Below are 23,819 nucleotides of genomic sequence, written 5' to 3' on the forward strand. Positions count from 1 at the left end.
ATTACCCAATATGGGTTCGCGATTTCGAGTGCGACTGGCGCTTTCGAGTCATTTTAAGTCAGACGTTTCCCTTTCCCTAAAAAGGTAGTGTCCATCTCCCCTAGACCCTCCCGCAACATTCTAGACCCACCCTAGAGGGAGGGGCCACATAAAATAGTCCGGAAATAGACCTGGCCAGTTCTGTTGATCACGTGATTTTTGAGCTACGTAATATTCCTCAGTTTCCACTCCCTATTATAAATTCTCTCTGATTCCATATTAATATTGTAAGAGACTAATTTGGACAGAGCGTGTTAAACGTTTAACGTTGATAACAATAAACACCTACCCATATTTATATCATAACTAACTTTTTCATGAACGCCCAACCAACACCGCTTTACCTAGGATGTTATTTTTCCAATAAGGGATTTCGGAGCCACCTTAGAAAATGGTACCAAGAAATATTTGAAGGATTTTAGTATGGTATAACTTCGGTACCTTTCACTAACATTTAGGACAATGGTTGCCAAACTATTATAGATGGGATTTATGGTTTTAGGTTTAGTAAAGAAAGCTTCTTGATTAGCATTTCTCATTCTCTTCAAACACTAGTTAGAAACATCAGCCTTCATAGACATGTATGATCTAAGGTTTGGGTTCATAGAGGTATTTGCAAAATTAAATATTCTTTATCGACAGCCACATTTCTATAAGTGCATTTTTCTGCCCTAGGAAACGGAGGCTTTAGAATCCGCCATTGAATTTTACGATATGCAGAAAGAGTGTTACAGGAAAAGGTTCAATTTAAGGTAAACTCCAGTTGAAGTTAATTAAAATCCTGAATGCTAACATTTTTCTGTTTCTATTAAGCCTTGATTTGGTTCCTCTTCCACAAGAGGATGTCGATACGTTTCGTGAAGAGGGCGACTTACCAGAGGTGAAAAATCTCTTTAAACGCAGTAGTACCGTGTTTCCGTTTTAAGCTAACATAACCCAAGGGAATTTAAACGCAACGAATGATTTACCATTAAATAAAACTGCGCTTATGCATCAATAGCATTAAGCTGATTATCTTGGATCTTAAAAAACTGTAAATGCAATGATTGTAATTAAATATTACCAAAAGCGGATTATGCTTCACACATAAAGTACGAAAGTCTCACTTTTCTATAGCTTTGGCCATGGATTTCATGATATTCCCGAAGTAAAAACTAAGCAGACGAACAAAAAAGCTTTTAACCAATCATGAGCCCCCTAACCGTAGATAACCTCTTTAATGCCAGGCAAATCGGCTACGACTATTACTATTTTCTTGCATGGGACCTTGACTCGACTTAGCCGTCGACCTAAAGGGGAAGCTCGGAGGGCAAATTTGCGGTATTGTTCGGTAGTCTTTATAATATATTCAACGTTTTAAAGCTTAAATTCCGAACATTTCCGAGTCACTTAATAAGTCAACTAAATATTATAAGAGTTTTTTTAATTGCAAGAGAAAAATAGCTCTGCGAATAATAGTAGACTCGAAAAGTACACTACGCCTTGGCTAGGTATCGCCGGTATCCCGATTCCCGAGCCGCCGACGGCTGGGCTCGCCGTAGCCGCGAGAACAGAAAACATTCCTCGTAAAAAAACATATACACGGCGACTTAAATAGTCCAAGCAAAAGCTACCCAGATTGATAAGATCTTCGTTCCTTACTCCCAAATAATCTTTGGTATTGTGAATAGTTTTATCTAAAGAATATTTTAGACAATCTGCTCAGTCTTTATAGTAGTTTCCGAATTAATTTACCTGGTAAATCGGTTCTTAAGGCGGAAGGATCGCATGGATCCGAAGGAGCCGCGTTACTGAACTATTTCCCTCGGCCTAAGGGGAGGTTCTTTCCTAGGAGCTTAGAGAATATCGTGTAGCTTCCCCAGGCACATGTTACGTACTTCATGTGCAAAGCCTAATCGGCTTCTGATATTACGCGTTCTTTCAAATACTGTTATTAGATGACCACACTGGGGGAAAAAACTGTTTTCTCTATAGAGAACTTTCACGTAATAAGAACCGGGAAAGACAAAGCGCTCGTTAAAGAACGACAACTTGTGATTTTACAGACGATGGACCTCTTGTTGTTTCCTCTTCAAGCTGAGAATTTCGGTTCTCCTCAAATGAAGGCAAGACTGACAGGCGCATATGACTCTGTGGCCACCGTCATCCTCTCTTCAGTCCCGGAAATGACAAAGAAACCATCTCTGTCTTTTCTCAGCATGGAAGGACAGGTAATAATATTCAATATTATATGGCAAACGAATTTTTATGGGTTAAATGTTTAAGCAAGTAATAAAGAGAAACGTCCTAAAAATCGGGTAAAAATCGTGCACTGTACAATAAGATTTGCACCAACGATAGTTAAAATCATGTGTGATATTAACCCACATGGTCTCACGATCCTCGCCCTAAAATGCAGTTCGCCTTAGTTTGGATGACGAGTCTATTGGCGGTGTCAATCATCTTGGCTTTGGCCACTCCCAGGAAACAAAATGGCCGCACGTTCATCTTTACTCTCATTGATATGCTATGGAAAAACTGTCTGATTTTCTTCTACGAACGTAAGATATTTCTAAAGCTAGGGTCCCACTTGACCGAAAATAACGACCAAGAACTTTAGCGCTGCGTCAAAAAATTTACTTTTACGCAGGCCTTCGACGGCAAAATTTTAGTTCAGTTCACACATACGACCGAATTCCGACGGAAAACGGCGGTCGACCGGTAGTCACGTGGCACGATTTGGAATTGGGACTCGGAGCCACAAGAACTTAAGCCTTGATCTTCGATTTTTTTTCTTGATGGTATTTTAATTAGGGAGCTTACTTTTACCAAAGCACTTCAGAGAGATTCAAACTTTAACATACAAACAAAGCAATAGCGATCTAATCTGGTTAGAGAGTACAAACTTAAAAGTTTATAACATACAAATGTGGCAATGGCGACTGGCGAGTTAAAAAAAATTAACGCCGACCTCTGCGTAAAAAATGGAAAACCTATTCTGTCCGACCAAAAGCTGTTTCGGTCGCGTTCTGCGGTAGATGTTTTACCGCAGAGGTACTTACGCAGTGTTTCGGTCCTGTTTTCGGTCAAATGGGAACTAAGCTTAATTAAAAGTAACGAGATTTATCACAAAAATAACTTCACAGCGTTCATGTCGGTTGAAAAAGCGATCACGTGGCGAATGACTGCTATGTCCTGGTTGATCGCGACCAGTTTCATTTTCTTCGAAATATCAGGCAGCTTGAAGTCGGATTTCACAGAGAAAGTCTACGATACAGTGGACACCATTGACCAACTCGTCAAACAGGATTTCCATAACGTCTTCTTCTGGGAAAGTTCTGACGAATTCACTTCCTTACTCAGAAAGGTAAGGGTCGTTATATTAATAATTTGCATATCTAGGCAAGGTCCAACGAGGAGCGATACGGGAAACTATTGAATGGGATTCCTGCCACGTCCATGCTCTCTGTAGAGAGTGCAGTTGTGGGAGAAGAGTTCGTAGATATTGCGAAAGCCAAAGGACGTGATAGAAAGTTTATGGTCATGTCGACACTTATCCTTCAACTAATGCTCTTGGAAAACACAGTAATGAGCGAGAAAATGCAATACGCCGAAAAATACTACTTGTCGCCTTCAATAGAAAATAACCTCATGGTTTTCGCTGTTTCCAACAATTTCTCGCGATCAAAGTACATGGAAAACGTCAACAGAATGTAAGAAACTTCAATTTTTAGTCAGAAAAACATCTGAGTAATTAGAAGAAAAAAAAACACATCCCAGTGTGTTTTATCACGTTTTTTCGTTTATTATATTTAGCTATTGCGTGAATTGTACTAATTGCCATTCAAAAAAAATTACCGTTTACTAAATATATTACTAAATATATATATATATATTACTAAATATTACTTCTGAAGTTGAAACGATAAATACCTAAAACTATCTTTAAATATAAATTATTTTTGCATTTAAATTTTTCAAAATTTAAGATTTTTAGTTATTGGTTTTTGGTAGTTTTTTATGCTGGGAAAAAGAAAATAAAACCTAAAAACACCATTGCATTTAGCGACTGGCTTCGTCGCTAATTACACCCAAATGAACCTTGATGCTTATAGAAACCATTATAGGCCGAACATTTTTTTCCCTCAGGGTTGAGTTATTTGCCGAAAATGAACTCGCATTCTTCCTTTTCTACAAATCTCGCTACTCCATCGATGTTCTTCATTGGAGAAAGCCCCAAGATGACTTTTCTTCGATATCTGTCAAGGAAATCGAAAGCCTCCTTTTGATCTACTTCGTGGGAAACACGATCGCCTTATTGGCTCTGATTTCGGAAAACATATTTACACTTCTGATGTTGTTGAAGAAGTCAAAGCCGAAAAGACACGCTTTAAGACGAGACACCCATAAAGTTAACCTTTACAATCTAATGTATCACTAGTTGATAACCTGCCGAACATAATTTTTGAACTCCGCTCTTCATAGATTAATTATCATAGGCACGAACAGGTTTTAATTACTCACAATGAATAAGATCAGTGGAAATTTCACCGACTGAAGGTTCATATATTGAAGGATTTCACTATTAAAGACAATTAAGATTGTAAACGTGAGATATTTATAAACATTACCTGTTTGCGGACAAAAATATTTTATGATGAAATTTTTGCAATATTTTCAAATTATTGATATATGAATATTGACTACACATTGCACAAGGTGTTCCAAAAAGTAGAGACGTTTAGTGGACTCAAAAGCCGTTTTTGAGAAGAAAATTTCCCATTAGAACTGTCTTTTCTATGCTTAAATTTAGGAGTTAATCTGTGTTATGTACTGATAAACGTGAATAATTAGGCGAATGTGCAATAATTATAGTTTATTAGATAACAATTAAAATATATACTAAAATAACACTAGCGCGAGTTTACTAGTTAATACCCGTACGTATTAGAGTCCAGTAGTCCATAGTCCGAAGTTGTAGAGTCGCGTGCCCGGTACTCGAATGCCTTATCTAATCAAGGGGTGAGGTTTATATACCTTTCTAAGGGGGTGTGTTTATGTTTACATTAATTAGTGGCGCCATCTAGTTCATTAATTCCTAAATTCTAGGAGGACGCGACAATCTGTAAAACACTTAAATCATAACTTGTAAACGATAGCTCGGTCGGTAAAGTGTTATCGAAAATTTTCGACTTAAAATCGCTTAAAATTGACCTTTTTACATCCTGCATGATCTGAGTTCTCAAATAAATATATTTATTCAAGCTTTTCATGGTACTGTAGAAAACATGCAGTTAAATAAATAAAAGCTTTCCCTGTATCTATCAGACCGTTCTGACGTTTTAATAATAACTTTCGAACCATATCCATTTTATTTAATAGTATTTTATCTAGTCGCTGTCTTCGCCGAAACTAAGTTTCTAACCTCGACAGAAACACAAATTTAACTAATTTTTATGATAAAGATGTAGTTTTAATTATTACGAGTTATTCTAATTTGTTTAAAAGAATATTTAAAATGGAAAAGAATATATAAAATGGAAAAGAATATTAAAAATAGAATAATAAAAAAATAATGTAGCACTTAGTAACATGACATACAATTTAAGTCGCCTTTGTAGAAATACAAAGACGCCCGTTAGGCAAAAAAACCAATATGACTTTTACCCCCTGGGTGTAACGCATATTTGGTTGCCAGCTTTATGGCCTAGTTGGGAAATCAAAATACGTTATAATTAATATTTGTCCATGCGGTGACCGTAACTCAAACATGGACGTTCAAACCGTCTATTAGAGGAGACCCTTGGTCACAGAATGTCTGCATAATTAGCTGTTTACCGTTCGTTGGAGGCCTCCCAATCACGCTCAAGATTGTCATTAATGTCATTGATAATGCTTGATTTTATCAAATTCAATATTGAGGTTTTTAATCCGTAGTATCCATAGATATAACTAAAATATCTATATATAAACTCCATGAACGCTTTAATCAAATACTTTGTGTATGATGCGATCAGCATACGTTGAAGATACCTCAGAAATATAATCTTGTAAACAAACGCATAAACACCCTATGTAATTGTAATGAAATTGGTTATAACAAAAGCGCATAGATCAGAAAGTGAAGAACATTAAACCTTTCCAGCCTTTAGCAACGGTATTCGTGTAAAATGAGAAGCAAGGGGGACATAAATGGGTGGTTGGTGAGCCTCGTTTTCAACTACCAATCGAATCAGAGATATATTAGGTCATCGTTAATGTCACGTGACAAGCGGAAAGTAGTTCGCGATGGTAGCGGCTCCTGGGGATAGTGGGGAATACTATTGAGAAATCGGCTGCTTAACTAGGCTTAACGGTTGTTCTTTAGCGCTCTTTCGGCTCAATCGTCGTGAAATTTTCAAGTTTCGTTAAGTTGAATTTTGATATTGTTTTTCATGCATTCTATTGCACCTTTAAGTTTTCCGTCTTTATCAATCAGGAAAAAGTCATCCTTTTCGTAGCTTTCTAAAATGTTTGCTAAATTCAAATCTGACATTTTGACAAATGTGCCGATTCCCGACTACCTTAATGACTAGATTATATTAAGCCTTGGAATTAAACTATAGCAGACGACATGAAAATAAAGAAATAAGTGAACTATATTTTCGAGCCAACTTACGCATGTACCTTGTGTAAAACTACGCGAAACTAACTCTCCGCCGCGGCATAAGACCAACTCTTCCCGTCGCTCTGTAAGGGGGACGGAAATCTTGAATCGACTATGGGGGAACTCATTTTTCACGTTGCGGTTTAGGCTTCTCGTTCTTCACTTTCTGGTTATCTATGCGCTTTTGGTTATAAGATGACACAATTTTAAAGAAAAACATAAAATTTTAATGTAAAGTATATAATTTGCATGACTTGTTTAGTTCGGGGCCATCTCTACGCTTTGGTCCCATTGAACCGAATTCCCATTCGACAGAACGGCTTTTTTGTGGTGTCCCATTCGACCGAACGTAGCCAAAAGGTGCGATTTTACTATAGTCCCATTGGACCGAAATTCAATTGAACTGGAAGAAGACATACTGTATGGTTTTGCATTAAATATATTTTTAATTAATAGGAAAATCTTTTGGAAAAGGTGGCAGCTAATTAATAGGAGAATATTTTAGAAAAGTTGGTAGCTAATTAAAAGGAGAATATATTGGAAAATGTGGCAGCTAATTAATAGAATGTTTTGTAAAAGGTGGTAGCTAATTAAAAGGAGAATAATTTGGAAAATGTGGCAGCTAATTAGTAGGAGAATGTTTTGGAAAAGGTTGCAGCTAATTAATAGGAGAATATTTTGGAAAAGGTGGCAGCTAATTAATAGGAAGATCTTTTGGAAAAGGTGGCTGCTAATTAATAGAATGTTTTGGAAAAGGTGGTAGCTAATTAAAAGGAGCATATTTTGGAAAAGGTGTCAACGAATTATTGGAACCAAACCTAACCTAACCTAACCCACCCGAAACCAAAATATTGAAATTTAAAACTTAAAGACTACCATTAAGACTGTACTTCATTATAAGCACAATTTGTTTATTATTTATTTTTATTAATTCTATATATCTCTTGCCTTGAAAGGAATGAAAGTGAGCGTTTTAATTAGTATCACGAAACATTTACTTTTAATATTATTAACTTACCTTTCGGAGATTCGAACGTACAACCTATCGCTTCGCAGTCCAACATCGTTTCCACTACACCACCGAATCGCTGACGACCAATGTGTTTCAAGTTATATTCATGTATTTTTTTAGGGACATATTCGGACGATTGGGATTTCGGTCCATCGGGAATATAGCCATTGGGCTGGAAATCTAAAATCATTGCGGGATATTCGGTCGAATGGGATTTCGGTCCATTGGGAATTCGGTTGAAAGGGACGATACCATCTCGCCAGATCCCATTCCAACATAAATACTTTAAGTCTGATAAAAAATTAAAGAAAGTTGATTTGAGGAAATTCATAATGGAATTTGGTATATTGTATGCTTGTAGTAAAAAAAAACAAGTTGGGAAAACAAAATAAACCTCTCTGAGTCGAGACGCAATTAAGTAAGGTTTTTCTTAAATAATGAAATAAATATAATTGATATTAATTATTTTAATCGTCATTAATTTACCTTAATTCAAGTTAAATCATTTTAAGAAACTTTATTCCTAAAATAATTTTAAACATAGTTATTGTTGACGTTTGAATTCAAGCCTCTTTAACAATTTTTTGGAAATTTAGGGTATATAAGGCGATTAAATGATAAGAAAACTCGCAATTTCGTGAACCTTTGGTGAAAGCCCTGCCATTGGGAGGCTGGAAGTTTCTCGTAAATCGTATCCCTAACGATGATAATGGAGTAGAGGCTAATATTGCTTTTAGCGAGCACGTTTGCTCCGATTTGCCAACTGCGAACCCAGACAGACACGTCCAGTGTAATACATTTCGGAGAGGTAAAAAGCTTATTAAAGTTTCCCTTTAAATATCGAAGGTCAAAGTACTTTTCTTTCATAATACATCTACTACTTTCGCATCATAAAGAAGATAAAAATTTCGAATTGCTTTTACATAAATACAATTTTTATTTAGAACCTCGTACGCGGTCGAACCGGCTAGATCTCTCTGTTTTCGAAACAGCTGGTTCAGTCCTTTATCAGCTGTAGTGTAGTCCCGGCGAGAGTTTCAGTTACCTTAACAATTATCGTGGGTTGTTAACGTCATTGTTCATATACTTTACGAAGCAGTACTGCGAAAGTTTTGAATTTTTAACAGAAACACATTTGAAAATGAAGATTCCAATAACAGGACTAGCAGCTATTACAAAAAAGGCAAGCTTTGTTTTATATTTTTAACACATTTGCGCTCACTTAAAGCATTGTATTTTGGAATTACAATTTTTTGGGGGTAATTCTATTTAGCTCTAAAGTAATTTTTAACTGAATTTTAGTTAAAACCTCGGTGTAAATATATTTTAATCGATAACATGTTTACTAAAATACTTAGAATAACAAACGAGAATGATTTTTGAGTTAAAAGTGAACCAAGTGAAACTATAAGAAACAACAAACAATAAGTATGACACTTCTCATTGCCATAATAATTTCTTAAGGGAGGTTTCTTTTACATCTCTAATCGAATTTATGAACAACAAGCTAAGATACCCGGCGTTACTCGGTACTTTTAGGGGCTGGAAACCATGAAAAGATTCCTATCTTCGTAGAAACTGCACACTAAATAGTCAATACCCCACTGGTATAAAATATTTGCATTAAGTAGTTTTTTAGAAACTTCCTTTTCAATAACCTTCAAATAATTAAGAAAAAAAAAACTATTTTATTTTGGGGTTATTCATAAAGCTAAATTGTTACTGGTATAGAATAGGATATTATTTAAAGGTTTAATGGCTGGGGGTTCGCGCATCTAGCCTAGAGGAACTCAACCAAACCCAGTTCTAAAACCTTATACAATGCATTTTGTTCAGATTTGGTACAAACAGAATAACAAACAACCTTCTCAAATAAATAAGAAAATAAACCCTTTATATACAATTCAAAACTCAAATTTCGTGTTATAGTTAAACTTTTTGCATGTAAAATAGTTCCGGGAACTTGAAAAGCACATATTTGTGTGGCGTCAAAATATAAAATTCGTTAAAGGAAATATTGCTTTACACGGAAACATACCTCATTAACGTGTTTCGTTGACTGTCATACTTATTGTAGTTAAGTTCCTTATGTCATGACGTAATAGTTTTGACACAGGCGTTTAACGTCAGGTCAGTGGTCAGGTACTGTTAGGCTTAGGGAATGAAATGTTTTTACTCCCATTTTTTGAGATACGGATCCTTGAAAACAGTAAACTATACTAGCACTAGCCGTTACCCGCGGCGTCGCTCGCGTGTAATAAGAACTTTCATCTAAAATGATATAAAGAATGTGTAGATTTTACTGATGACTAATATTTTTTTAGCACCCTAGGAGCGAAGGCACTCGGCACAGTCCGTCAGCCCGTCGGGATACTTTTTATTACTTTTCACGCGGACATTATTCCATAAAGAAGGGTTTTTAAGTTTTTGGACGCCATTTAAAAAGATGGCAACAAATTGAACCCAAAATACCATTCAGCCCGTCTCTATAGGTTAAAGGAAACCATTGTACTAAATATTTGTGAAATAGGTTGAAACGCGCGGACTTTATTGCATAGAGAATATTTTCTTTCTTTTCTGGCGCCATTTTAAAAGATGGCGAAAACTCGAACCCGAAAGACCATTAAGCCCGTCTTAAGGTTAAAGCAAACCAGTGTACTAAATATTTGTGAAATCGGTTGAAACGCGCGTACGTAATTGCATAGAGAAGATTTTTTACATTTCTGGGCGCCATTTTTTAAGATGGCGGCGGATTGGAAAAATCTTTCTTAGTACGTGCCTACTACTTATGAGTAACGTTCCTGCAAATTTTCAGCCTTCTAGGGCAAGCGGTTTGGGCTGAGCGTTGATTATCAGTCAGTCTGTCAGTCAGTCAGTCAGTCAGTCAGTCAGGACTTTGATTTAAATAGATATAGATTAAAGATAAGAGAATTGACGTACTATTTCACTCCTTAAAATTATCCTTCTAATGACAAAGGTTACAGATTATTGTTTATTAATCAATTTTAACCAATATGCACCAAATTAAATCTTGAAATAACTTTCCGTGCTGGTGAAGACATAAATTATTGCTAAATTCCTGTTTTGTAATATCTATGGATTTGGGATTAAGACTTATTATCAATTATTATAAATTTATTAGGATACCTAAGGTGAAGTATCTATACTAAAATTTCAATGAAATGCTAGGAGCAACACTGGGAATTTCTCTCTCGTCGTGTAGATGTATAAAAATATGCAGCATACTCTAGTGAGCCATGGCTTAGTCAATATAATACATGCACCTTCTACATCCATAAGAATTATGCATCATCACAAGAATTCCCTGTGTCGCTTTTATGCTTGATTTGATCTTGTATTGCAAGCTATAAAATCCATTGTAATTAAAACTAATCTCATCGCGTAACGTTGTATTAATCACCATAAAATACAATAAATATGCCTTATTTAGGGACGACATACCGCAGACTTTGAAACGAGCACAATTCCCATTGAAAAATTAACTCATTTTTTATGGAATTTTTCGTTCGTTTTCTATGAAGGCGGTTTTTCACTGGGCCTGGATTGCATAACACGATGAATCATTCAACGTCTAGACATGAGTAGAAAAATATTTTCATTTTATTCCTCCTATGGTCTAGAGCAGACGACATTCGTGTCTTGAGAAAATAAAACAGACGATTGAGCAGCCAGCAATTACGACTTTGTTAATGTTAACCATGATATAACCAAAAGTAAATAGATATCAATCTATTTACTTCTGATATAACTGTTCCGCTTCGGGGTGCCGATTGTAGTTACATGAAAGTCATATTTTAGCTGCGGGAAGGTGATATTTTGCTACATAATTCGGTTCCATGAAAAATATGCCTCAGACAGGCAGCTTAACCATTTGTCTAATAACCTTGTCTTACTGAAGAGAGTTTTTTTTTATAGCTTTTGTAGAACCGATTAATTGAAAAATATAAGAATGATAATTGTTCCAAAGTTAAATTATAAGATAAGATTGCGTTGCAGGAGAATTCTGATTAACTTTTGTAGATTTGTTGGAAGTTTTTTATTAGTGGATTTTAAGGTAAATTGAGTCTAAAAGTCCACGGTCGGAGGGGGGGGGGGAGTCACCATCTAGGGATTAGGGATGAATTAACGTTGAAGACGCCCAACGACAATACATTATATGCTCCATATTTCTCGGTCAGTAACATAATATCAATAAGTATGACCTTAAATGAAACATTTCATATTATGTTTCCAAGTTGATTCGCGAAATCAACCCAAAAACCTTTTATATATCTATTGTCACCTTTATCTATCAAAGCCCGCACATGGAGCTATTTTGGAGGGGGGGGGGACTTTAGGTTGTATAGGATTGCCTAACTAGCAATGGTGGATTGGTGAAATTTATAAAGTGACGTCATTTCGCTGGAACTGGCGGTCAAAAATGTCTGGGAAACGCATCAAGTTTCGAACTAAAATTTCACTTTTGAGATCACGGGCCTTGTCAGATAAAGGAGGTAGTGATGAGTCAAAATATTCTAAACAGCATATACAATAGGTGTTAACAGCAAGCAATAGTAAGGCTTTAGAGTGCCCAGAATTTGCCTATCCAATATTTACGCAAAGCGTATTTTTTAGCAAAAGTTCATACATGAAAACAAAAGTATATTTTCCCTGGCTGAAGACACCATGTAAAATGAGAAGCAAAGGACCCTCTTCTCAAACCCTACACGAACCAACAAATCAGTAAAGAGTTTTAGTTGATAAAAGGTTTATAATCTACGATGGTGATCCAAACGATAATCCTTGGTACTAAAGCTAGCATCTACTACTTTAGGAGCCTACACTCTAAGAAATGGAAGTGTTAAAAAGGTGTTAAAACGGTGTAAACACCGTAAAAACACCCAAAAGAGTGTTTTATTACCTTGAGTTTTTAGAGGCCAATTTGAAGTGTAAATTCGGTGTAAAATAACACTATTAAAACACCGTTCGAAATTAAACATGAAAAATTATAATACTGCTGGTTTCTTAAATAAGGTCTTTCATTTATTTTTCATTAATGTTTTAATATTAAAGTCAATACAAACAGTAAAAAATTATTGAAAAACGTTCTTGTTAAACCTTTTTTTAAAGATGATATTCATGAAAGAAAACAGTTTTATCCTTTAAATAAAATTAAAGCACGCCCCATTTTCTTAGAGTGTAAGTGTGATTAAATCCCTTCAGGGGTGTAAATGTACACCTGTAACGGTGTCAAATTTGGACCCATATAAAGTACTTATAAAGGTGTTAAATCACACTCCAATTTCTTAGAGTGTATTCACGCATAGAGATGTTGTTTAAATTGGGGCTCGGCACGCATAGGTCCCTTCCTACGTTGATGTCACGTGGTTTTTAACTTCAAATAAATTATGCATGAAGTCAAGGGTAATGATATCTACACCCGCTCACCATTAACCCAAGCTGAAAAGCCCAGAAAATGTCCTGTTATAGATTCCAAGTTGAAGAAATCTATGTATTAATTTCTGATAGCTTATACAATGTTAGTCTATGACAATAGACCCCCGGACCTTATTTTACAAAGCGGATTTATTTAAATTGTAACTTAAGTTTTTAAGGCATTTTTCATTTATTAAACTCTAATCAAGCAATAGAAATAAAAAAAGGATGTTGTTATATATGGTTAATTTCGAAAATAAAAATTTATTACCTTCTGAACATACTGATTTCGTTTTCAGATTGCACCGTCAAGCAATAAAGTTCAGAGGTTATTTTCAACATCAGGAGTTCACAAATCATACAATTTTGGTAATAACATAATTAACAGAAAATCTTTCCTATTTAATAAACCATTTCGATGCAACTAAGAGGGAAAGACACGGGGGTAAAACTTTGCCATCCATCTTGCTTTTTTGCGCCTGCACTGTAGTCTTTTTGTATTATGAGAGTGCGCAGAGACGGAGATGTATCAACCCCTTGTATGTCCCGGTACTGAGTTTTGCCTACCCCTTTTTTACATCGAAAAGGTCTATTAAATAAACCCTGTGCGGTGAAAGAAACCAGTACCTCTCTACGTATTTTCACCTGCCATTTGATCGGTTTTAAAAACTCTTACAACCAGCAGTCGACAATGACGACGAATGAAAAAAAATCCCTCTGCAACATATAAGGTTTTCGTGAGGTGATTGATAACTGGCGTGTTTGGTCCAGCCAACCTTTAACCGAAACATATCATGAGAAACTGGTCCAAAAGTAAATTCCAAGAAAGGATGTAAATTACTGTTGTACATTATAGAACTATCCGAGGATCAGAGATCATTTCGAGATTTAGCAAGAAAATTTACGAGAGAAGAAATAATTCCAGCTGCGAAACAATATGATGAAACTGGAGAGGTAACTTAATTTAACTCTGAAATGAATCGAGGGGTCAGTCACGCTGCGAAATCGGTGTTCAGGATGAATTTTTAACTATACTATTTGGATTACGAATTGTCTTTAAACAGTCCTACCCCTGACAATAGTAAAACGATTACCGTGATCTGAGTACTGTTCGAGTGTTCCCAGCGTGATTAGCCCTCGAAGTTAAGCCTTTGTTACACCAGGGATAGATTTAATTTTAGAAGTAGGAATGGAGAACAGAGTAATATGGGCGCGCTTCAAAGTCCCGGACCCCCTTCCACGGGACGGAGGGGTATGCAAGAAGAGGCGGGTCATAGCGACAGAGGTAAAAAGGAATTACGTGTTTTTAGCCGTCCCCGTCAGCAACGTCATCAAAACGTAGTTTAAGTGAGCCAATAAGATAATTTAAAATTTTTGTTACGTGACGGAGGAAGGGGCTGAATACTGGGCTTATGAGTCCGACTGAAGTAAATACCAACCGTTCTCCATTCCTACTTCTAAAATTAAACCTATCCCTGGTTATACAGTAGAGGTAATGAAAATTCACATTGCGAAGTCTTTAAATGGTCTAATGGCTAGAAAATGATATTGTAGAATATCAGTTGTAAATTGTAGTTATAATATAGGTCTTTCGTTTTTCAGTTTCCGTGGGATCTTTGCAAAAAGGCTCAAGAACTTGGATTAGCAAATGCGTCCATTCCAAAAGAATATGGTAAAACAACACTTTAACAGACTATTCATTTTCGATAAATACTTCGAAGTATACGTTATTAAGAGACACCTCTATTGGCATTCACTTATAAACAGTTAAAAAAATTCCTTTACTCATTGAGATATTAATAAAAACTGGTACTATAACTGGCCAGAAACGTTTTAATAAACTGCCATTTTCTCCATGAGCTATTCCCAAAACAACGTTACCTAAAAGGCTTTCATTGAAAGCAGCGTTTTCATAAAAACATATTTTAAATACTGAAGTATATATTTGCTGATAATCAAAATAATGGTATCGTATCAGCGAAAACGCATATTTACTATTCAGTTTGTGCATGGGGTAGACTGAAAAATGGGGTCGTTGTTACGATTCATGGATTAACCTAAGTGCTCTGAGGTTTGAGCATTTTGACATGCATTCAATCGAATTAGACCAGCTCTCCACTGTCTCGGCTAACCAGTCAAATTGACTCGGGGTGAATAATATACCACTAGGTATCGGTGCACGACGAGGCAACACGCCACCCCATTCAACAATAGAGAAATTGATAATCTTAATCCTAACGATGATAATGGAGCAGAAGCCAACGTAACGGGGGGTTCCCATTCAACCGAATCTCAATGGACAGAATCGCATTCGACAGAAAATGTTTGGCTAGAATTTCAAAATCTAGCCCAATGGCTATATTCCCGATGGACCGAAATCCCAATCGTCCGAATATGCCCTAAAAAATACATCAATATAACTTGAAACACGATAGCCGTCAGCGATTCAGTGGTGTAGTTTTAAAATATATAAATTAAATGTTTCGTGATACTAATTAAAACGCTCACTTTCATTCCTTTCAAGGCAAGAGATATTTAGAATTAATAAACAAATTGTGCTTAAAATGAATTATAATCTTAATGGTAGTTCCATCAATTTTTAAGTTTAAAATTAAAATTTTAATATATTGGTTTCGGGTAGGTTAGGTTCGGTTCGGTTAGGTTAGGTTATTTTCCTTTTAATTAGCTACCACCTTTTCCAAAACATTCTCCTATTAATTAGCTACCACATATTCCAAAATATTCTCCTAATAGTTAGCTGCCACCTTTTCCAAAACAATGGTTCCAATAATTCGTTGCCACCTTTCCCAAAATATTCTCCTATTAATTAGTTGCCACTTTTTCCTAAATATTTTCCTATTAATTAGTTGCCACCTTTTCCTAAATATTTTCCTATTAATTAGTTGCCACCTTTTCCTAAATATTTTCCTATTAATTAGTTGCCACCTTTTCCTAAATATTTTCCTATTAATTAGTTGCCACATTTTCCTAAATATTTTCCTATTAATTAGTTGCCACCTTTTCCTAAATATTTTCCTATTAATTAGTTGCCACCTTTTCCTAAATATTTTCCTATTAATTAGGTGCCACCTTTTCCTAAATATTTTCCTATTAATTAGGTGCCACCTTTTCCTAAATATTTTCCTATTAATTAGGTGCCACCTTTTCCAAAGTATTCTGCTATTAATTAGCTGCCACCTTTTCCAAAATATTCTGCTATTAATTAGCTGCCACCTTTTCCAAAATATTCTGCTATTAATTAGCTGCCACCTTTTCCAAAATATTCTCCTATTAATTAGCTGCCACCTTTTCCAAAATATTCTCCTATTAATTAGCTGCCACCTTTTCCAAAATATTCTCCCACTAATTAGCTGCCACCTTTTCCAAAATATTCTCCTAATAGTTAGCTGCCACCTTTTCCAAAATATTCTCGTATTTATTAGCTGATAGCGTGATAAATATGACTTAAAATAATAAAAAAAACTACAATTCCCTTTAAAAAGTAAATTTTCGGGGATCTGAAACTATTTGGTTCTTATAAACTAAAATAGGTGGTTAATATTTTACAGAATGTTCGCGTATGGTGCTCAATTTCTTTGACCATTATTTTATTATAAGTCAAAGAAATTAAATTCATTTTAGTTCCATCGGGTGTATATGCGCATGCATTCTTGTCCCAATGGACCGAATCCGAAACCCGGAGAAGTGCGGGTTTTCGCTCCAATGGGACTGTCCCATTGGACCGAATCCGCCAAAAATGCGGGTTTTTCGGTTGATTGGGACTGGTTTCGGCCGAATGCGATTCGGTCCAATGGGGTAGAGCCAATGTAACGTATTGGTGTTTATGTGGAATACCGACCAGTAGATGGCGTTAGATATCGTAATGAAATACAATTTTAGAAATTTCTGTTTATTGTTAACGCGGTCCGAAAATTGCAAACACGTTTGCTCCTATTCGGAAATTGCGAATGTGGTCTCCTGTGGGGTGTATAGCAACAGACACATAGACTCATACAAGACAGAACCTCTCCTTGACATACATCAATGGGAGAAATGAAAAGTTTGGGTCACGGATGATATGCGGTGTTAGCGACTAGGTTATTCTGGATGAATCATAACCATTTTTATTTACAATCTAGGTGGATTAGGATTGGGTACTTTTGACACTAGTATGATTGGCGAAGAAATGTCGTACGGTTGTACTGGTATAAACGGCAGCATAGGATCTAGTGGCTTAGCTGTATGTTTTTAATTTGTATTTTTTTAGTTACATTATGATTTTACTTAACTATGAAAACCAAATATTATAGCAATGTCCGGTTATAGCCTGCGGGACTCATGAACAAAAGAAGAAGTACCTCGAACCCATGACGAAAGAATTTTACTTAGCCGTAAGTTACATCAAAGTTCTTGGTCATAAATGGGCAAATCAGAAATCATTTCGAAATTGAGTGTTAAAATCAGAAAAGTTAAGAGATTGAAGCATTTTATTAGTGAGGAGTTGAAAAGGAGGCGCAATTTATAGGATAAACAAATAAAGCAAGACAAACCTTCTTAAGTGGTAGAAAGGGATTACGCGTTAATATTGCATGTTGAGACAGTTGCTACTACGCTGATTACACCCAAACCAATAATTATTAAAATTAAAATGTTTGGTTCATTATCAGGCTTATGCCGTTACGGAACCTGGAGCCGGTTCGGATGTAGCCGGTGTGAAAACAAGAGCGGTAAAGGAAGGTGACAAATACATTTTGAATGGGCAAAAGATGTGGATTACTAATGGAGGATTAGCAACTTGGTAAATTAAACATTTCTATTACAAATAACGGATATTAATCTATTTCGATTTTATTTCATACTATAGGTATTTCGTATTAGCCAGGACAAATTCCGATCCCAAATGTCCGCCATCTAAAGCTTTCACGGGATTTATTGTTGATGGAGATTCTCCCGGATTAATTAAGGGAAAAAAGGTTCGTTGTATTTCGTGTCTGCGCTCAGTGTTTAGTCTAAAAATTTCAATACCTATAAAACGATTGTATAAATCTCCTGTGATGTGTTTTCTTTCAAAATTCATTTTACAAGTCTACATGACTTATTATGTATTTTCTTACTGCTGACATTTGAAGGTAAACTTTATATCAAGAGGGTTATTTCTTACCATTCGATATGAAGTTTTTGATGGAAAACTTGAGAAATATCAATAATATTCCGACAATTCGATATCGAGCCCTTCGAGTGGGTTATTTTCATTGGCATTTTTATGCAGTTTTTGATTTAAAACTCTCAATATATCGATGTATAATTTGAACAATTCCAATGAAATCGCTTCAAATTCTATTCTGGAAAACTATTTCGATTGCTAATTGAAAATTGTAAATGAACTTTACGCCCTTTTGGCGAACAAGTAAGCACGTCTGGAACATTATGGTCATACCAAGTTCGTTCTCATTCTCAAGATTGGGTAAAATAGTCTGCAAGTAACATGTTCATTGAACTCTACTAAACCGTAATTTTTTCGAATGTTGTAAATGAAGAAAAATACCATATTTAATTAGCTGTATTGTACTGTAATAATTGTAATCCTACTTGTTTATTGTGTATTTATACAACTCGGCTTTTCCTATTTTCGCAAGTGCACTTAAAACCAGTTACAGAAATTGTTCTACCGTATACATAGGAGAAGAACATGGGTCAGAAAGCCACTAATACCGCTGGAGTAATTTTCGAAAATGTAGTTGTTGATAAGAAAGTGAGTTATTTTCGCGTCGTGCTGTTTTCTTTTCTAATTGATTTTATACTTATAAATTCCATCATTAACCTTTAGAACGTTTTGCTGCAAGAAGGCGATGGCTTCAAAATTGCTATGGGTGCGTTTGACCGAACAAGACCACCAGTAAGTAAATGCTTTTGTTGCCACCTAAATGGTTCAGTCAGGAGCAGTTACGAATGCCAAGCAAAGGCTTAAAATTTTCAATTGAAGAAACCCACAACGGGGTAGAACCCTTCGTATTTTCTGTCATTTTCTTTTTATTGCGTTCAAATTGACCAAAAACAGTAGAATATTTACGTAATTCTTATTTGCCTCATAGGTGGCTTCTTCAGCTTGTGGTTTGGCACGGAGGGCGCTCGATGAGGCTACTAAATATTCTTTGGAAAGAAAAACTTTCGGCAAGCCCATTTCAGAGGTTTGGTTTGATGGCATAAGTAAATGACCGGAGAACCATTTTTAAATCGAAAACCAATTTATAAAATAACGCCAAAGTCATCAGTAAGATAAAAATTTCGAAAGTTTCAAAAGTGGAGGTGCTAAATCTCATTTTTGATAAATGAAGAATGCATTTTTAGCCACATCGTATGATGAACATCTACGATGTGGGTCTTAGTTTGACCTGGCCTGTTGTTGGCGGTGAAGGTGGTGGTGGTGGTGATGGTGGTGGCGTCGTGAAAGAGAACTGCCTTAGCCAGTATAAAATTTTTCGATCGTCATTGAAGGGAAAGTGAATGGGAGAGAATTGTGGTGAGATGATATTTTTCGTTCGTCTACTTAAAAGGAAGGAAATTATGATAGTTAGGTTAAGCCATATACCCTCCCTTAAAAATTCCTCTTACCCGTCGACAATAAGAGTTTCACGCTCCCCGATTTTAACATTCAAAGAAATCGAGGGAAATTTTGAAAGCAAAAGCAAGTATTTACTGACGTTCTTTTTAGAATGGTCTTAAGGCACCGGGATATTACAATTATTGGGTGTTTTACCGAATTCTTTCTCTTTCAAACTCTTCTGACCATAAGTTCATGTTAGAAACTTATAAGAAGCGATAAGTGTGCATCGGAATAAGTCTATGCTGTAAACTCATCGAGGGGATGATCACTAAAACTATCTATTCTTCGATTCGCCTGAATATTACAATTACGGCATAAGTAAATTTATACGGGTAATAATTCTATCACCGTTTAGGGTAGGGCATCGAAGGGCTATTCACTCTGATTTTATGCACGGTAAATTATTTAAGCATTGTAAAAGATAGCGATAGGGTAAGGTATAGAGGGTTATCCACTCATTAGGGTAGGGCATAGAGGGGCTATTCACTCGTACGATGTGGCTACTATTACTACTGTTATAAATATCGCCACAGGAAAATATGACCAATGGGCGACCGCGATAGTAAAAGTGCACGAGATCAGCTGAAAGCGCGCAGTTTTGTTGCGGTCGCTAAGTGTAAAATTTCCCATGGAGGTTTATAAAACAAAAATTTGCGTTCGCCTTTGCAAGTCAACTTTGAGTCTTTTGAATATTTTATGCTAGGTTTTTGGATGATTTTGATGGCATTTTATAAATCTTAAGTAATTCTAAAATGATTGTCTGGGCATTCATTCAGTCGTTAGTGTATCTTATCTAAAATAATTTTATTGCAACCAAAGTATCAAGCGATACAATTCATTCTGGCGGACATGGCTATTGGAATTGAAACGGCTCGTTTAGCTTGGATGAGAGCTGCGTGGGACTCCGATCGAGGCGTAAAGAGCACATACTGGGCATCAATCGCAAAATGCCTGGCTGGAGATGTCGCCAATAAATGCGCAACTGACGCTGTGCAGGTGAGGACTTAGTTGAAACAATGCTAATGGTTCTTCAATACCGCGGGACCACCCACTCGGTGTAATCGGTGTACACGGCGGTACCTTTGACTGTATTCTAGTGGTCGGCATTTGGATAGGATAATATCTGTTTGTTTTATCTTTATTCATAATTTGAAATTATCCACGGGAAGTCTATGATTAATGCAATGTAATCACGAATAATTATCTGATTATTATCCATAAATAACTGATTAACCAAAATTCTGTGGATTATCTTGTCCAAACGCCGACCACTACTGTATTCTTTAAAAGTCCTGCTCTTGGCAGCGCTGTGTACAGGGAAGTAACAGTAATTAGCTCCTCGTTCGTTCAACACAAATAAAATTACAAAATATTTTTGAAAAATTACGCTATATGGTGGCGCTTGCCATAACCATACTGAACCGCAAGGTACTCTGGGACACGTTTAGTGCCGCACGTATTATACCCATTTTTCCTCTATGAGGTTGAATACTCCATTGCCACACTCTTAATAAAACCCCATAGCACTAATGAAGCACAACTGAAAAGTAAATTTATTTAAAATAGGTATTTGGTGGCGCTGGTTACAATAGTGAATATCCCGTAGAAAAATTAGTTCGTGACGCCAAAATATTTCAAGTAAGTTTAATCATTCAAAATTTATGTTTAGCTAGCATTTAATTTCTGAACCTTGTTTATTTCAATATAGATTTACGAAGGAACTGCTCAAATTCAGCGCATGATTATTAGTCGAGACCTACTCAAGAATGCCAAAGCCGAGTTATAGGTTTAAATTTAAATTAAAATAAATATGTTTCCAATTAATAATTGTAATTTAGGGCTATGGTTAAATACTATTAAATTAAAGAAATTTCATCGTTTAAAATGTTTTGGACCTCCTTTAAAAAAAGCACAATACTCTTATTCAAATTGTTGAAGTCATTTTTTTAAAAATAAATTACCAGTTCCATATATTGAACCAAAACCAAATTTTCTATCTTAAACAGGAAAGTATTTTATTTTTACCTCTCCGTGTGACGTAGTCCAGGAGAGGTTCTGTAACGGCCGTGTCTGTGTGTCTGTCTGTGTGTCTGTCTGTGTGTCTGTGTGTCTGTGTGTCTGTGTGTCTGTCTGTTGTTACACCCACGTGACCGCGTTCGCAGTTTGCGTATCGGAGCAAACGTGTTCGCCATTTCCGAACTGCTTTCACAGTCACGGAAATGGCTCCTCTATTTGAGTTCTCACACCACCATCTTCTGGTCTTTGTCCATCCCACACGGACACCAGTCTGTTCTTACTGGCTTCTAATCACCACCATCTTCTGGTCTTCGTCCATTCGACTTGGACACCAGTCTGTATATACTGGCTTCCAATCACCACCATCTTCTGTTCTTTGTCAATCCCACATTGACACCAGTCTGCACTTACACTGGCTTCTAACACCACCATCCACTGGTCTTCCGTCTATTCCACATAGACACCAATCTGTATCATTGGCTTCTACTCCATTATCATCGTTTGGTTTTAGGATATACGCGGCGATCAGCTAGGGTTACGAGAAACGTCTAGCCTCCCTAAGGTGGGATCGCCACCAAAGGTTTTCGCAATTGCGCTTTTTCCTTACTATTATAATGGAAACGAATCGTATATATACCCCAAATTTGAAAAAAGCGGGCAAGAGGGGTACCCTTCACTTTAAACGTCAATATTAGCAAAGTTTGAGATGATAATAGGTATAACTTTATTTTAAACGATTTAACTATTATTAATGTTAATTATTGAAGATTAAAATAATTAAAAATAATTATATTTATTTAAATATTAAAGATAAACCTCTCGTGCAAAGAGAGAGATTATCATTGCCTCCTATGTCTACCAAGGCCCGTGCATGCGATATATTTCCTACATTGCCTCCTATATCTATCAAGGCCCGTGCATTGTGATATATTTCATTCATTGCATAAACATAAGCGAGATTGTTTTGGGAAAAAAATACTGTTTCCACTAATGGGTTTATACTCCTTGTTACTGTTGTATAGAGTAATCATGAGAAAAGCTTTAAAAATTAAGAGAGGACAGACCTTTTTTATCCTCATTCAAAAATATTTTTTGGTGCTAGAAAGCTTTAAAAAATCCAAACGGTTAGGCATTGGTAAAAAAGACAAATGATATTTTTCAAATCTAATGAGATAACGCCCACCTAGTTGAAAATTGCCGTTTTTTATCCGCGGGAGCCATTCTTAACGAGAATTTCGATGCTAGTAGGTTGTCAATTAAACTACCGGTATATTATTGTTGTTGGAAATTGGATATTAAGTCAAATTAAGTGGTTGTAAAGAGCCAGCAGGTTTTTGCCACTTCTTTTTGTGAGTATTTGATTTTTATATGTAAAATGGAGGAAGATAATGTTGAGAGTAAGTATGAAATGCGGAAGCGCAAAGCGCGGGAAAGGATGAGGGCAAAAAGGTCGACGTTTTCATTGGATACTTAAGGTTATATAATCTTCTCGACACGGAGAGGTAATATTTTGGTTTTCCCGACTTGTTATATTTTTTTTTATTATGAACAATGTACTGTCTCACGCTTTTTTTAATTTAACTTCGATATTTCTTACAGCGTTAATGCATTCGCTTCTTTATGTAAAAAAAGTAATTTCAAGATATCCCCAAAGGGGTTTAGTGGTATCAGAAGTAGGATGAGATTAGAAGTAAAGAGCTCTAGCATTGGTAGTAGATCCTGGCACTAGTGAATAAATTTGAGGATTTTATGCCGCTTCCATCGCGCCTACACTAGAGAGAAAAAAATTGGTCAGGTTCCAAAAAATTTCCTATTCCCTTCCCCTCATCCTAAAGCCGCGGAACACGGACGCGGGTGCTTGAATCTAGTTCGGCCGTCTACCGCCTCGAGCGTCTCACGTTTTGGAGGGAAAATTCAGAAACCGCTACCAGAGGGCCAACCGTTGGTGTGTTATCAAGAATATTCACTTTCGCCAAGTGAAGAATTTGGTTACCTCAATACTTCTAGTCCCTTATCCTACTTCTGGTGGTATTAAGTTTCACGTAATCCCGATCTCCAATTTTGTACGAATGTAAAATCCTTTGAAC

At 36.1% G+C, this 23,819-nt stretch overlaps 2 protein-coding genes across 2 annotated transcripts; both read left to right on the forward strand.

Annotated features, from left to right (window-relative positions):
• Positions 1-696: 696 nt before the first annotated feature.
• On the forward strand, positions 697-4,754 carry LOC149678780 (uncharacterized). Its single transcript, XM_089836729.1, has 6 exons — positions 697-791; positions 853-919; positions 2,085-2,249; positions 2,438-2,579; positions 3,165-3,731; positions 4,168-4,754. The coding sequence occupies exons 1-5, from the start codon at positions 754-756 to the stop codon at positions 3,455-3,457; spliced, it is 705 nt and encodes a 234-aa protein (XP_089692855.1). The 5' UTR covers positions 697-753; the 3' UTR covers positions 3,458-3,731; positions 4,168-4,754.
• A 3,821-nt stretch (positions 4,755-8,575) lies between these two features.
• On the forward strand, positions 8,576-21,601 carry LOC149678781 (medium-chain specific acyl-CoA dehydrogenase, mitochondrial-like). Its single transcript, XM_089836730.1, has 14 exons — positions 8,576-8,859; positions 13,412-13,481; positions 13,969-14,066; positions 14,715-14,784; positions 17,252-17,352; positions 17,423-17,503; positions 17,780-17,910; positions 17,977-18,085; positions 18,793-18,864; positions 18,940-19,008; positions 19,205-19,300; positions 20,536-20,712; positions 21,283-21,354; positions 21,425-21,601. Exons 1-14 carry the CDS (start codon positions 8,818-8,820, stop codon positions 21,500-21,502), a joined length of 1,266 nt encoding a protein of 421 aa, XP_089692856.1. The 5' UTR covers positions 8,576-8,817; the 3' UTR covers positions 21,503-21,601.
• The last annotated feature ends 2,218 nt before the right edge of the window (positions 21,602-23,819 follow it).

The sequence above is a fragment of the Phalangium opilio genome, unplaced genomic scaffold (assembly GCF_054372755.1).
Source record: "Phalangium opilio isolate 3A_F unplaced genomic scaffold, DU_Popi_V2 ptg000042l_1, whole genome shotgun sequence".
Taxonomy (NCBI): domain Eukaryota; kingdom Metazoa; phylum Arthropoda; class Arachnida; order Opiliones; family Phalangiidae; genus Phalangium; species Phalangium opilio.